Source organism: Myotis myotis, unplaced genomic scaffold (assembly GCF_014108235.1).
Source record: "Myotis myotis isolate mMyoMyo1 unplaced genomic scaffold, mMyoMyo1.p scaffold_m19_p_9, whole genome shotgun sequence".
NCBI lineage: Eukaryota > Metazoa > Chordata > Mammalia > Chiroptera > Vespertilionidae > Myotis > Myotis myotis.
The window spans coordinates 65,878,982-65,893,787 of record NW_023416401.1 but is presented as its reverse complement, the minus strand read 5'-3'; the positions used below and the strand labels follow the sequence as shown (position 1 = coordinate 65,893,787).

The window sequence follows — 14,806 nt, the reverse complement described above, 5'->3', positions numbered from 1 at the left end:
TGACATCATGGTTAACATCAGGACCTGATACAATGATCAGCTACTCCCTACCCTGGTCCCAGCCAACCAGTAAAGCCCACAACCCCAGTTCCCTTAATCACCATGATTAATTTTTCCTGTATATAATCTGTTCCTGCATGGGCCATTGGGGAACTAGGTTTTAGAGTGCTTGCTTACCTGTGACTCTGAGTTTGGCGCCATTTCCTTAAAATTTTTACTTTCTTTGCTGCCAACTCCAGTTCACATCTTATTGGGCTTTGATGTGTGCAGGGAAATGGACCTCTTTAGTCTGGTAATGTTGTAATGTACCCCGCGAATCACAGAAGGACGCCTCAAGAAGTCGAATTAAAGAGTCACATTTATTGAAATCCGGGACTATGAGGGGGCATCTTGCTCTCCCAAATCTCATAGTAGTAAGATGGTCCCAAAACCAGACTTATATAGGCAAAGATCACAAAGGTATTGATTACATCCCAAGGTTTGGAATGAGGAACCTGATTTGCAAAAAAGCAGTTTACAGAAGCAGAAGCAGCATGTTATCTAAATCACAGTTTTGGGTCTCCAGAACACTGAGTCAACAGGGACATGTTAACTGGAGCCCTCTGACCTTGGGATAATTGTGCTGTCCTTCCCAGGTAAAGGAAAATGTGCTAAGACCCGTATGACCACAACCAATGGGATATTCACAGTACAATCAATCGGGTATTCAATCGAATGGGATAATCTATATAATTCAGAAAATCAAAATAACTTTTCTATTGTTAAACCAAACAGCAGGGTTAAAGTTAAACTATAGTTTCTATCTGAGATGATTGCTACCATACTTCAGTAACAAAAGTGTTCTGGAGAATGACAGTTTTGCAGCTTATTTTATACATTAGAATAAAAGGAGGAGAGGTAAAGACGGTTACATGAAATTAAGAGTGTGGGAAAGCAAAGCAAGGAATTCTCTGATTGGATAAAAAGCAAAATGGAGAAACACTTCTTTTACATTGGTGGGTACAGGACAGTTAATACCATTTATAGCACATAGAGATGACTGCAGGAAACACGATAACAATGAGGGTTTCTGTGGCTTCATTCTCCAGAGTTGGCAGTTGGGCCTTGAGGGGTCTGGAAAAGAAAATTACTCTGACATTTCAAAGTAATCTTAGATGCAAAAATTCTCTTAGATACAAAGAAGACAATAGACAGGCTCACTTAAGGGAAAGGTTGACCTTTGTCAAGGAAGATAGAGGCCTAGGACATGATTACCTGCCATGACCAGCTTTGTTATATTCAGACCGTCCTATCGTGATTCCTTTCAGTCCCTGAGTTTGTAAGGCCGCCATGCAGTCCTCCCCTGAGCTTATCAGGTTTAGTGTGTGGCCCCTTTCCCCACATTCTGCTAATCTGTTTTCACGTCAATTTGATTCTTAGATCAGGCAGAACAACCTAGCAGGGTGGAAGGAAAATTATTTTTCCTCCCCCACAGTTTTGGAGAGCCAGCCAGAACTCACTGGCTGGAACACTCCTAGCTCCTAGCTAGGACTGCTACACCTGCCAGATCTGTGACAAAAAGCCAGCAAGAGGTAAGCTTCGTACCATGACAGTCCCTCTGATCTCTGTCTGCAAAGTTCAGTGGAAGTAGAAGTGGTGAGCAGGAGAAAATACTTGTGAAGCTAGCTTCTTGAGCCTATGAATTTTTGGGTTTTTTTTCATTGTTTTGTGTATGTCTCTTGTATTGCTTGTTATGTGGACAAAAAAGAGGGTATGTACAAGTTCAGTAACTGAAAGTAACATCACAGGGTAATCTGATACATTTGCTGGTGGTGGGGAAAATAGCACCAGAATGTTACCTGCTACTAGATCTTGGTTCAGCAACCTCAGTACTTGATTTCTGGCTAAGAATTCAGAGCCAAGACTCAAACCATAAGAGAAAGTTTATTTAGAAAGTCACAGGTGGAAGAAGTGAGCTATAGAAGGAATGGGCTCAGGAAGTAAGTTACAGAGGCAAAAGAAAGGCCCTTGGAGCTCAGGAGAGAGAAGGGTAAAGATAAAGGGCCTTGGGGGACAGGAAAGGCGGCAAGTGATTAAAACCTGTTCTACCTGCTATGGCAACAGCAGTGAATAAAGCAAAGTCTTTGTCTTTAGGAAGTTAGACAAGAGATGATGGGTTGGGCCAGAATAGTGGAATTGGAAATAATTAAGAGTAATTAGATTCCAGATAGTTTGAAGATAGTGCTGAAAGATTTGTTTTGATGGATAAGAGGTTAAGAGAAAAAAGAGACAGAGATAACCCCAACATTTTTGGCATGAGAAACCAGCATGATAGAGTTAAAATTTCAGAACATCATGGGAGAAAGGGAGGTGCCAATAGAAAAAAAAAAAAAAAAGGTTACGCACCAAGAATAAACATGAAACTGGCTTTGGATATCTAAACAGCAACACTGGAAAACTAAACAGAGCAATATTTAAAATTCTGAGTGAAAATGATTTCCAAACTAAAATTTTGTGCCCAAACTATCAATCCAGGGGTGAGCATAGAATTTGCTTTATGAGCTCTTTCTCAGGAAACTACTTAGAAGATAGCTTCCCACCCTGGGCAGGTAGCTCAGTTGGTTAGAACACAGTCCCGATTGCGGATTGGATTATCTGGTCAGGGCACATACAAAGAAACAACCGATGAATGCATAAATAAGTGGGACAACAAATTGATGCTTCTGTTTCTCTTTCCTTCTCTCTCTCTTTAAGAAACTAAAATAAAAGAGAAAAAAAGATGGGTTCTAACAAAAAGAAGGAGTAAAACAAGAAAGAAGACACAAGAGCTAGGAAATGGGAGAGGAAATGAGAAGTCCCAAGATGACAGCTGTGTTGTTCTGACTGGAAAAGGCCAAAGAATTCTAGGAGAGAGGTTTCCAAGAAGTTAAAACAGACCACAGTACTCGATTTGTTGTATGTTCTAAGAAGAGATTTAGACTTCCAGTGGCGCCTTATGTCAAATTAGTGGGAGGTTCATAGAAAATTAAGTAATTAAAAAACAAATTATTAATTCTAGAGAAAACAAAAAGTACAAGGAAATGAATATTTGTCATAAGGCAAAGGCTGAATATAGATTTAACTAAAAATTGTGATGTACTACAAAATTGGAAATTGGCAAGTATATAATATGTACAAAAAAGGATTTAACAACATTCTGTAGTCGAAAGTTAATAATTTTTAAAACTGAAAACTTTAAGAATTAGCAATACTAGCATGTCTTTAGAAAAATGGAGTTAAACAGGATCACAGTTGAAATTCAGCAGAAAATTAGGGAATATAGAAGTATAGGTTTTAATATAAGCCTTGCATAGCTATTTATTTAAAACTAGAGGCCCGATACATGAAAATTTGTGTAAGAGTAGGCCTTCCTTCCCCCGGCTGCTGGCACCAGCTTTCCTCTGGCACCCGGGGCCCAGGCTTCCCTCCCTCTGGCCAGCTGCAGGCACCCAGGACCCCGGTCCGGCTTCGCCCAGGCCCCCGGCCAAAGGCACCCGGGCCCCAGCTTTGTCAGGAAGGATGTCCAGAAGACATCTGGTCTATCCGGTCTAATTAGCATATTACCCTTTTATTAGTATAGACTAGAGTCCCGGTGCATGAAATTCATGCACAGGGGTGGGGGTGGGGGTGGGGCCCTCAGCCTGGCCTGTGCTCTCTCACAGTCCAGGACCCCCCAAGGATCAGGCCTAAGCTGGAACTCAGACATCCCTCTCGCAGTCCAGGACCCCTTGCTCCTTACCACCCACCTGCCGTGGAGGCAAGAGAAGCTCATGCCACCTCCACTGTGCTCGCCAGTTGTGAGCCTGGCTTCTGACTGAGCAGGGGTGGGGGTGGGGAGAGTGTGGCTCAACCAGAAGCCGGGCTCACTGCTTCTTAGCGCTGGCCCCGCCCCCTGCCCACTGGTGGTGGTGGGGCCATCTGGGGCCAGGCTGGCTGGGGGAGGTTGAGGCACTGCGGTGGCACCCTGTCCAGCCTCTGCGGAGGCTCTGGGACCGCAGTGCCACGGCCTCTCCCGCCACCTCTGTGGGAGGAGGGGCTGCGGCACTGGACCAGGACTGCCATGGCTGGCCTGGCAGAGGAGGCTTGCTGGCCCCCCCTCCCCCTGCCCACTGGTCATTCCAGAAAGTCATCCAGCTGTCTGGTCTAATTAGCATATTACTCTTTTATCATTATAGATTATTATAGATAGGGACATGTTTATCTTTAGTAATAAAAATAATACATCTTAAAAATTTATCAGTAACTAAAATGTTAAGCTAAATAAATTGAAACTTAGTTTCAGTTTATTTCTGAAAGATGTAAATTCATTTTTTTTGTGTCAGAACTATTTAAACATTAAAAAGTAACTGTGGGGAAGTGGAGAGCGGCTGTTGGCAGTCCTGAGGTAGTGCATTATGGTTGACATGCCAAATCTGGTAGAAAGATGGGAGAGGGCGGTGGGCCACCTGAAGGCAGCCTCTGACATGCACTGTGGGTATGGATATGGAGACAGTGCTCCAAAAGCAGGTGATTGGTGACAGAGCTGAAACAGATGGCTACATAGACAAGTGTGTCAACACGACTTTGCAAATCAAGGGCAAAATTAACTCCGTTATAGTAGCTAACTATAAGAAACTTAGTCTGGTATTTGATGATATGCTGGGCACTGTGGAGAAAATAGTAGATATGTCAAAGTCCAGGTAATGGGTAAAGTGCCAACCATTTCTGCTGGAAGCCGATCCACCCTTGCTGCTTGATTGCAGTTGCTGCAGGGAAGAAACATCTGCACAGCTTATGTTTCAAGGGACCTGGCGTATATGACAAGTTTGCTCCCCCTCTTAAGCACTGTGTTTTAACCAGGACCACCTCCCCGAGAAAGGTTGTTTCCCCAGGTTAGGGGTTAACAGGACTAAGGAAGAGAATAAATCAGTAAATCCCCCTAGTGTTACAGAAATACCATGTACTACTTATGAAGTACTTGGACTAAGACTGTTGGCAATAAATTTGGGACTTGTTGGGCCCACATCCCCAGGGGTCTGCCCACCAGGGAAAACACCAAAGCCTATACCCCTGGAGACCCACCGACACAGGGCAGTCCCAGGGAAGGCAAGCAGCGAGGCTGGGAGGACATAACCTTTACTGGGTAGGATAAACTCCTTCAGTCACTTCCTTGTAGTTTATCAGTAGAGCAATAGAATACTGACCTTGGAATAGCCCTTATAATGGAACACAGAGATTAACCTAGACAAGATTAAAATCAACAGAACTAGATAGAGACAGGATTATGGAAATGAAACTGGGAACTGTAGGTTTCCCAAAACATACCATGATGTAATTATAGAGGCATGCTTATGGGATCAAGTAGCATAAATATAGATGTAATAGAACAATAAAGAGAGAACCCAACCAGGCTGATCACCTGAACGCTGCCTCCGTGTCCTTCATTCTTTGCCGACTCCGTCCACACCTTTGGGAACCCCTGGACCTGCTGGGGCTGGCCCCCAACACATTTCCATCAACAAAACAGATGGCTGCCACATTTACTTAAGAATTCCCTGGATTGTGAGATAGTGCCAAATCTTCTGAGATGCATGCCCTCATTCCTTCAGAAGACGGGCACTTTAATGAGTCCCCTTGGCCATCTAGCATTCCGAGCAAAATTGTTTCCTCTAAGTATTCCCTTGATTCTGCATTCCATCCTGGCTCCGCCTGAACCTGAGATAGTAGGTTCGCCTGTACCAGCTGCTGTGGCAGTGCCTGCACTCAGGCCGATTTAAGGAGTCTTGGACCCTTTCTCTGGGATCCCTGCCCAGCACCTTCCTACAGAGATGACTTAAAAAGAAAACCACCACACCATTCTATGAGATTGCATTCCTTCCTCCTTCCATGCCAGGTGCCTGTCCTCCATCTTCACTAATGCTCAACAGCTTTTGGGTTCTGTCCAGGCACCTGAACAAAGGACTAAAATCTCTACTGCAGCCTGGTTTTCAGTCTAATGTAAGGATCTTGAACAGCACTGCTAATGTAAATTTCAGTTTTTCCTTCTAGGACAAATATATCAAAATATATGCAACTTTTTTTTTGGTGAGAAGAGAGATTGTCCTATGACTTCTACCCATTTCCTGAGGCCTGTAGAAATAAACCTTTATCTACTTAAAGTTATACAAAAAATAGAATAAAAATAATACCAAACTTGGAAAAAAAAGTTTAACTTACAGTGCACACGGTGTGCTCAGGTGGGAGGAGGTGGCAGGATTTAAAAAAGTAACTCTGTGAATGTTTCTCCAAGTGGACATTTGGTATGCAATGCCCTGGTGTTGTTCAGTGGTTAGATCATTGGCCCTAGCACTGAAGGGTCCCGGGTTTGATTCCCAGTCAAGGGCACATGCCTGGGTTGCAGATTCAATCCCTGGCCCAATTGGAAGGCATCCAATAGATGGGTCTCACATCAATGTTTCTCTCTCTCTCCCACCTTCCCTCCTTTCCACTTAAATCCATGGGAAAAATACCCTCGGGTGAGGAGTAACAACAACAAAAAAGCCCCACAAAAAACAACTACGAAATAAAGGACTAAAAGAAAACAATGTCACTCCAATAGATTTAATTTAAAAAAAGAACCAAAGACAGGTAAAAAACAAAACTATAATTTATAATTACATCATTCAGATTAAAAAAAATTTTTTTTAATGACTATTTTTTTTTAACAAATGACTATCACTTTTTAAATTAGTTCAATACTCTTTTCTCATAACATTACTTCTGGGATGTCATTTTTCAGAAGTTATTTTTTTCTGCATATTCTTCATTCTTGAGATGGCTTTAAAATGCTAATTAACCCAGGAGGGCCTAGCTTGATAGTTCTTTTACACAGTTTGAAGTTGGTAAACCTTGGGACCTTTTTTCAAGAGGTAACCTTGCTCATTTAGTGATCCAATAAAATTTTCAAAATCAGCAACCTGGAAGAAAACATCAAGAGTTAGCCCAAACAAAACAAAAAGAGACCACTAAGTAAGCTGCAACATACGATTTTTTAAAATCTCTCAAAAACAAATGTACAATTGTCAAGTTTCTTGGGAAAATAAAATTATTTGTACTTACAGAGAAAACTCTACATATGAACTTCGGATTCTATAATGCAGGGAATCTTTTATATTTGTTTTAACTTTGTGTCTAAAAAATTTTGACTAACTTTTGAAATTAAGTGGGCAATTTTCCATATAAATTGTGTTACATGGAAGAAAAGGGAAAGGAGATTAAGAAGCACAAACTTCCAGTTATAAAATAAGTCATAGGGATGTAATGTATAGCACAGGGAATAGAGTCAATAAGATAATAACTCTGTATGGTGACAGATGGTTACTAAATTTATTGTGCTGGTCACTTTGTAAGGTATATAAATATTGAATGAATATAATATGATATGTCATCTGTAATTAAAAATAAATTTAAAACATAAACAGCCCTAGCAGTGTTGCTAAGTGGTTAGAAAGTAGGCCAGCCTTGGTTGGGTGGGAGGCAACCAATTGATGTGTCTCTCTCACATCAATGTTTCTCTCTCCCTCTCCTTCCTCCCCTCCACTCTAAGAAAAATCAATGGAAAAAATATACTCAGGTGAAAATTAATTAAAACTAAATAAAATAATAAACAAAAATATCTTATTACATCCTTTTTCACTAAACTTTTCTATTGGTAGAATAAGGGGGGGGGAAGAGAAAGAGAGAGAGAGAGAGAGAGAGAGAGGGAGAGAGGGAGGGAGAGAGAGAGAGACATAGATCGTAGATGTGAGACACACATCAGCTGGTTGGATTGAACCTGCAACCAAGGTATGTGCCTTTGACCAGGAATTGAGCCTGCAACCCTTCAGTATGAGGGCTGATGCTCTAACCACTGAGCAACTGGTCAGGGTGCCTAGTCCATTCTTTTAACCCAAATATTTTGATATTTAAAAGTTCTGTTATACATTAATAAAGACGTGCTGACATTATAAAAAAGACTTAAGTATTTGGTTTATCATACCTGAATGTTTAGTTCTCTGGCAATCTGCCGAAGTTGATGAAATTGAAATAAATTATTGTAAGTTCTTTCAGCAATGTTGTTGAGAGCAGAAATAAATCTTTTTGCTGTTGACCTATTGCTCATTCCAGAACCGTGCTGGGATCGCTCAAAATCTAGGTTCCCAAATTCATCAGAGTAAGTTCCCAGCATGCTTAATGGGAGAGGAAGAAAAACAAAGTTACCCAAGGTGGCATGGCTATAGAAATTTTCATCCCAGGCCTCCAGATTATAAGAAGAAAAATGTGGAATTATCATAAGGCCTCATGTAGCAGAGATTTAAACATGTATTTATTGAGTGGCACTATGAAATTCACTATGGTATTGGCTGGGGCTAAAAATATTTTGGACAGTTACCACTTTTAAGAACTTCTTGCCTATAGGGCAAGAAACAAACTGCAGGTTAAGGCTTAGACCTTTAGGAGGTAGCATGGGTGCCCTTCTACTCATACAGCATGCTTCTAGTGGCAGCAGAGGGAACAGAGTGGCCTCCACGGACAGGCCAATACCAGCTGAGGAATGAAGAGACAACCAGGTAAACTCTCTCCCTACGAGGAAAGGAAGAAAAGGATCTGCAGCTTAGAGCTAACAGAAAATTTAGATGGAAGGCATAAAAGACTATAATGTGAGATCTGCCAGTTTTTGAAGCCTTTAGTGTGTGATATAGGTTAGAGAAAGGGAGATCTGCTCAGTTTCATCTTAATATCATCAAAGCTAGTGCTAATGGTCATAAGTAGTGTTAGTTACCAGTGTCCACTAATGTGCCAGAACCACATTTGTCACTTTATTATAGCCTCACTGCATGCTACCTCAGCACCATTGTTTGTGGCGTGTTTACACAAAAGGGGACTGAGACGCAGAGCTTAACTGTGTAGCTCCAGGTCAGACTCTAAAGCTCATGCTCTTCCAGCAATGCTGTACCACTTTCACTCAGAGCCAGGGGACAGCGAGGCAATGTCACCTGGTTCTGACGCCAAACAAGCCCTGGAACAGGGGCTCTTGGGAGGGAGGGGGGGAATAATCCATTTACTTTCAAATAGAAATTACTTAACACAATAATTTCATCTTTATTTTTAGCCTTGGAAAAGTAGATTCTTTTTTTTAAATTATATTTTATTGATTTTTTACAGAGAGAAAGGGAGAGGGATAGAGAGTTAGAAATATCAATGAGAGAGAAACATCGATTCAGCTGCCTCTTGCACACTGGGGATGTGCCCGCAACCAAGGTACATGCCCTTGACTGGAATCGAACCTGGGACCCTTCAGTCTGCAAGCTGACATTCTATCCACTGAGCCAAACCAGTTAGGGTGGAAAAGTGGATTCTTAACAGATTTATATATTAATTGCTATGAGAGCATATTAAAAAGAATAATTTCTAAATTATTATAAACTCACACAAGGGGATACTATGCAGTTGCAAAAAAACAAAAGGAAGTTCTTTAGGCACTGATATAGAATGAACTCCAAGATGCACTGTAAGTGAAAAAGCAAGGTATAAATGTGTGTGGCATGCTACCATTTCTCCATAAAGAGGGAAAAAGAATACACAGATACAGAGTTCTGATAGGTATTTTATATCTGAAAGTCACAACACAAAAGATATGTCGCTGCCACTGGGGCAAGAGAAGGAAGAACTAGGTAACTAGTAAACAGAGTAGGACCAAACTTTTTCCACTGTATGCTTTTTGAACTTTGGAATTCTGAAGCATGTGAATGTGTGAACCTATTAAAAATTTACCTGAAAAAAAGGAAAAAAAAAACCCTAAAATAAGCTTTTGCTTTTATTGAGTAAAAATCTACATATATAAAACGCGAATATGCAAAGTGTCCTCTTGGGAGTTTGACTGGGATACTGGCAGTTTGCTCGCTCGCTATGATGTGCACTGACCATCAGGGGCGGCATGGAATGAAGGCCCCGGCCTGCAGCTGGAAGGCACCAATCAGCCCTGATCACCAGCCAGGCCTAGGGACCCTACCCATGCACTAATTTTGTGCACTGGGCCTCTAGTAATCTATGTCTGCCCAGCTGACATGGCTCAGTGGTTGAGCATCAACCTATGAACCAGGAGGTCACGGTTTGATTCCCGGTCAAGGTACATGCCCAGCTGTAGGTTCAATCCCCAGTTTGAGACTTGCAGGAGGCAGCTTATCAATGATTCTCATCATTGATGTTTCTATCTCTCCCTCTCCCTTCCTTTCTGAAATCAATAAAAATATATTTTTTTAAAAAATCTAAGGTAGACATACGATTGGTTAAAATATAATTTTTTTTCTTTTTCACCTTGTAGGAATCATGATCTACCAAATGATATAAAATACAAAGCTTATAATCTGTATAATAAAGAGTTAATATGCAAATGGTCGTGACGCCCTCACGTGTAACGACCGATCAGCAGGAGGCTGTGTGCACAGCCAGCACAGGTGGGCGGGACTTGCAGCATTGGGGACTTGCGTGAGGCTTGTGTCCCCGTCCCAGGCGCTGGCCCTGGGGATGTGAGGCTCGTGCCCCCACCCATGGACCAGGGACATGAGGCTCATGGAGGCCTACCTCTTTGGGGTGATGGATCGTGGGGCTCCCACACTGTGATAGGGCACAGGCCAGGCTGGGGACGCCACCCCCCTCCAAGTGTATGAATTTCATGCACTGGGCCACTAGTTTAACAATATTTGTTAACATCCTAAAGTATTTATTTATACTTGAACCCAGAAATATCATTTCTGAGAATTTCTCATACAGGTATACACTTAACCCACATATGAAGTATCTTATAGAGATTACTCTTTGTAAAATTGTTTGTAAAAGGAAAAGAATGGAAGATATTCATGTATCTAGCAATGGGGGACTGTTTAAACTATGATATCCTATCTAATAATAGACAAACATGGTAATTGACCATACCTTCACTATGCCTTCCATTGGCTAATCAGCACGATATGCAAATTAACTGCCAACAAAGATGGCGGTTAATTTGCATATACCGGCTGGGAGCGAAGACTGAAGACAACATGGAAGCGAAGTGCTACAGAAGGGAGCTAAGTAGAGGTGGCGGAGACAGGAGGTGGGAGGGCAAACCCAGCTGCAGCGGCTGGGAGCAGGAGGGCAAACCCAGCTGCAGTGGCTGGGAGCGGGAGGGCAAACCCAGCCGCAACAGCTGGGAGCCTCAGCGGGTTTCGCTCCCTTCTCTGCTTTGCTCCAGCCGCAGGAAGCCCTATTCTTGCAGGAATCTTCCTGCAACAGGCCTCTAGTATCTAAATAATAGAATACTATTTAGCTATAAAAAGAAGAATTCTCTATGTCCTAATATGAAAAGATCTTCAGATATAATGTCAAATTTTTTTTTAAAGTAAAGAACAGTATAACTCATGCTATTTACAAAAAAGTAATGGGTGTTTTGGTGAAGGACAGGTGGACGGTAAATAGGATGGGAGCAAGTCTTCTCTAAATATGTAATTTTGAAATGATTTTAGAACTATGTGAATGCATTACCCATTCAAAAAATTTTTTAGTGTCAAGATTATTTTTTTTTTTATATATATTTTATTGATTTTTTACAGAGAGGAAGGGAGAGAGATAGAGAGTTAGAAACATCGATGAGAGAGAAACATCGATCAGCTGCCTCCTGCACATCTCCCACTGGGGATATGCCCGCAACCCAGGTACATGCCCTTGACCGGAATCGAACCTGGGACCCTTCAGTCCGCAGGCCGACGCTCTATCCACTGAGCCAAACCGGTTTCGGCAGTGTCAAGATTATTTACACAAATTTTAAACCAAGAAAGTATAGTTTCTTCAGAGAAAAATGTGATCCAATGGGCTAAATAAAAACAATTTTGCCGAAACCAGTTTGGCTCAGTGGATGGAGCGTTGGCCTGCGGACTGAGAGGTCCCAGGTTCGATTCCGGTCAAGGGCATGTACCTGGGTTGCGGGCATATCCCCAGTGGGAGATGTGCAGGAGGCAGCTGATCGATGATTCTCTCTCATCAATGCTTCTAACTCTCTATCTCTCTCCCTTCCTCTCTGTAAAAAATCAATAAAATGTATTTTAAAAAAAAACAACAAAAAACAATTTTGCTTGGCCTAAATAAAATCTATACTTAAGATGGAAAGATGACTGGTACTTCATTTAAAACATTAAAAATTTTAATCTTACCTGTATTTCATAATTTCTACTATATCTTCAGCATCTTCTTTGGTTGCTTGCTCTCTCAATTCCAACCTTGCTCGTGCCTGTGAACCATTTTCAGATAACAAAATATAAATATAGGGTGTCCCCCGCAAAAAAAGTACAGTGGGGCCTTGACTTGTGAGTTTAATTTGTTCCATGACGGAGCTGGTAACTCAAATTACTTGTATGTCAAATCAATTTTCACCATTACAATGAATTGAATGCTTGGCTGATGTTGTGGCGTTCACTGTGACGTTCGCTGCGCCAACTAGCGGTGGGGTATCTGAAGCTGGCTCGTAACCCGAATTTTAGCTCGCAGCTCAAAGCAAAAAATCGGCCGAGAGACGGCTTGTATCTTGAAAAACTCGTTAGTCGGGACACTCGTAAGTCAAGGCCCCACTGTATATGCACTTTAACAGCTGGTAACACTTAACTTTCACTCCTTTTCAGGTTTAACTGATTTGAGAATTCTACCACTGAACCACCAATGCTCATCAGGTTTAACTGATTTGAAATAATGGATGAAACCAGCATAAGCTTTGAACAAAGAAAATTTATCCTGAAGTGCCACTAGATTTTTTTCTTTATGGGGATAAAAAATAAAGTTTATGGTACAAAACTGGCAAGAGTTCAGGAAATGCATACACACAAATACCGAACAAAATGATTCTTTTTTTTTTTAAAACATATTTTATTGATTTCCCACAGAGAGGAAGGGAGAGGGATAGAGAGCCAGAAACATCCATGAGAGAGAAACATGGATCAGCTGCCTCCTGCACACCCCCAACTGGGGATGTGCCCGCAACCAAGGTACATGCCCTTGACCGGAATCGAACCCGGGACCCTCGAGTCCGCAGGCCGAAGCTCCATCCACTGAGCCAAACCAGTTCTGGCACAAAATGATTCTTGATGTTTGCGATTCCATTGGTTCCCATTATCAACAGTGCCTGAACCAGAACGGTCGTCAGTTTGAAAACAGGCATTGACCAAAAAAAAAACAAACAAAAAACATTCATTTCTGTAAATTCTTTTAAACTCTGAAAATCAATTGTATGTTAATAAATACTGATTTTATAATCATTCAAAGTGTGTATACATTTTTGGGGGACACCCTGTATATTTAACATTGTTTGAACAGGTATAGTACGTTTAAGATTTTGTTTATTTATTTTATACAAAAATTGACTTTTGGGGAAGGGAACTATGATATGAAAGTCAGAATTTTAAAAAAGTGACATGAAAATATTCACTCATTCAAAATATGGATTAGTGCTCACTTTGGCAGTATATATACTAAAATATGGATTAAAATTTATTTTTATCTACTAACATATCTTTCTGAATGTTCATTTCAGAAGATTTGATTATGAAATATACTTGGTTTTTCCTTGCCTTTTACTTTCAGGAAGTCATACCTAACCAATCTGTTAAAACAACAAAGAGGAGTAAGATTTTAGAAGCAAAAAGCCCAAACCCTGACCCAGCTAATTTTAACTTCCACAGTCCTCTTAGCATTCCATAGCTGTGAATAGATGTTATTAATATTAGAAAAATGGGCATTATCCTATGGGCCTGTCATGTATCAAACCAAATAAATACTCAAGGTATTTGACACATTCCATGTTCTCAAATATTCAACCTTAGATCCCAACATCCTTAGTTAACCTAACCACTCTTCACACTATAGGAGTTTCCTAAGTATCATTAAAAAAAAAAGTTGCTGCCCTAGCTGGTTTGGCTCAGTGGATACAGTGTTGGCCTGCGGACCGAAGGGTCCCAGGTTCAATTCCAGTCAAGGGCACATGCCCAGGGTTGTGGGCTAGATCCCCAATAGGGGGCGTGCAGGAGGCAGCCAATCAATGATTCTCTCTCATCACATTGATGTTTCTATCTCCCTCTCCCTCTCTTCCTCTCTGAAATCAATAAAAAATATATATTTAAAAAAAAAACGTTGCTTGCTTGTGTGTGTGTGGCTGGTGTGGCTCAATGGTTGAGTGTTGACCTGTAAAACAGGAGGTCACAATTCGATTCCCAGGCAGGGTACATGCTGGGGCTGTGGGCTCAATCCCCACTGTGGGGGGGCGGGGGGGGGGGCGTGTGCAGGAGGCAGCCTATCAATGATTCGCTCTCATCATTGATGTTTCTCCCTCTCCCTCTCCCTCTCTGAAATCAATGAAAGATATATCTTTTTTAAAAACATCTATTTTTAATATTTCCCTGTAAAAAGAAAAACCAAGTCAATCATGCAGAAAATTGAGAGAAACCATATTACTCCTATCTCCCTTTTTAAGAAAATAACAGCTTAAACAAACCTCTGTTAATCGAATCAGAGATTCCAGCTGTCTAGTAGTGATTGGTGAGCTATTCAACCGCTGGCTCTGTTTCCGGAGCTCAAGGTAGAAATCTTGAAGAATCTGAGCAGCTTCTGTGGATAGCCTTGGATAGACATACTGACGAGCGTAACCAATGTACTTTCTCAATAGTTGGTGGGGAATTGGATCTATTGTTTCTCCAGCAACCACCTAACACATGATAAAAAAAAGCCCAAATTACAAGGACAAGTAGCAACTAAAATCTTTCAATTAAAA

General features: G+C 41.3%; 1 protein-coding gene across 4 annotated transcripts in view; it reads right to left on the bottom strand.

The window, feature by feature from the left end:
- Window positions 1-6,712: 6,712 nt before the first annotated feature.
- The window catches only part of MCM8 (minichromosome maintenance 8 homologous recombination repair factor), a 42,962-nt gene continuing 34,868 nt past the window's right edge, over window positions 6,713-14,806 (bottom strand). Inside the window, exons 13-16 of one of the 4 annotated variants that reach the window (XM_036322777.1) lie at window positions 14,531-14,740; window positions 12,204-12,280; window positions 8,015-8,204; window positions 6,713-6,953 (exon numbers count right to left, since the gene is read on the bottom strand). In XM_036322777.1, coding sequence (XP_036178670.1) covers window positions 6,861-6,953; window positions 8,015-8,204; window positions 12,204-12,280; window positions 14,531-14,740 — 570 coding nt within the window. In that variant the 3' untranslated portion in view covers window positions 6,713-6,860. Of the gene's footprint in view, window positions 6,954-8,014; window positions 8,205-12,203; window positions 12,281-14,530; window positions 14,741-14,806 lie in introns of those variants that run through there. The other 3 variants (XM_036322774.1, XM_036322775.1, XM_036322776.1) reach the window with 3 other exon arrangements.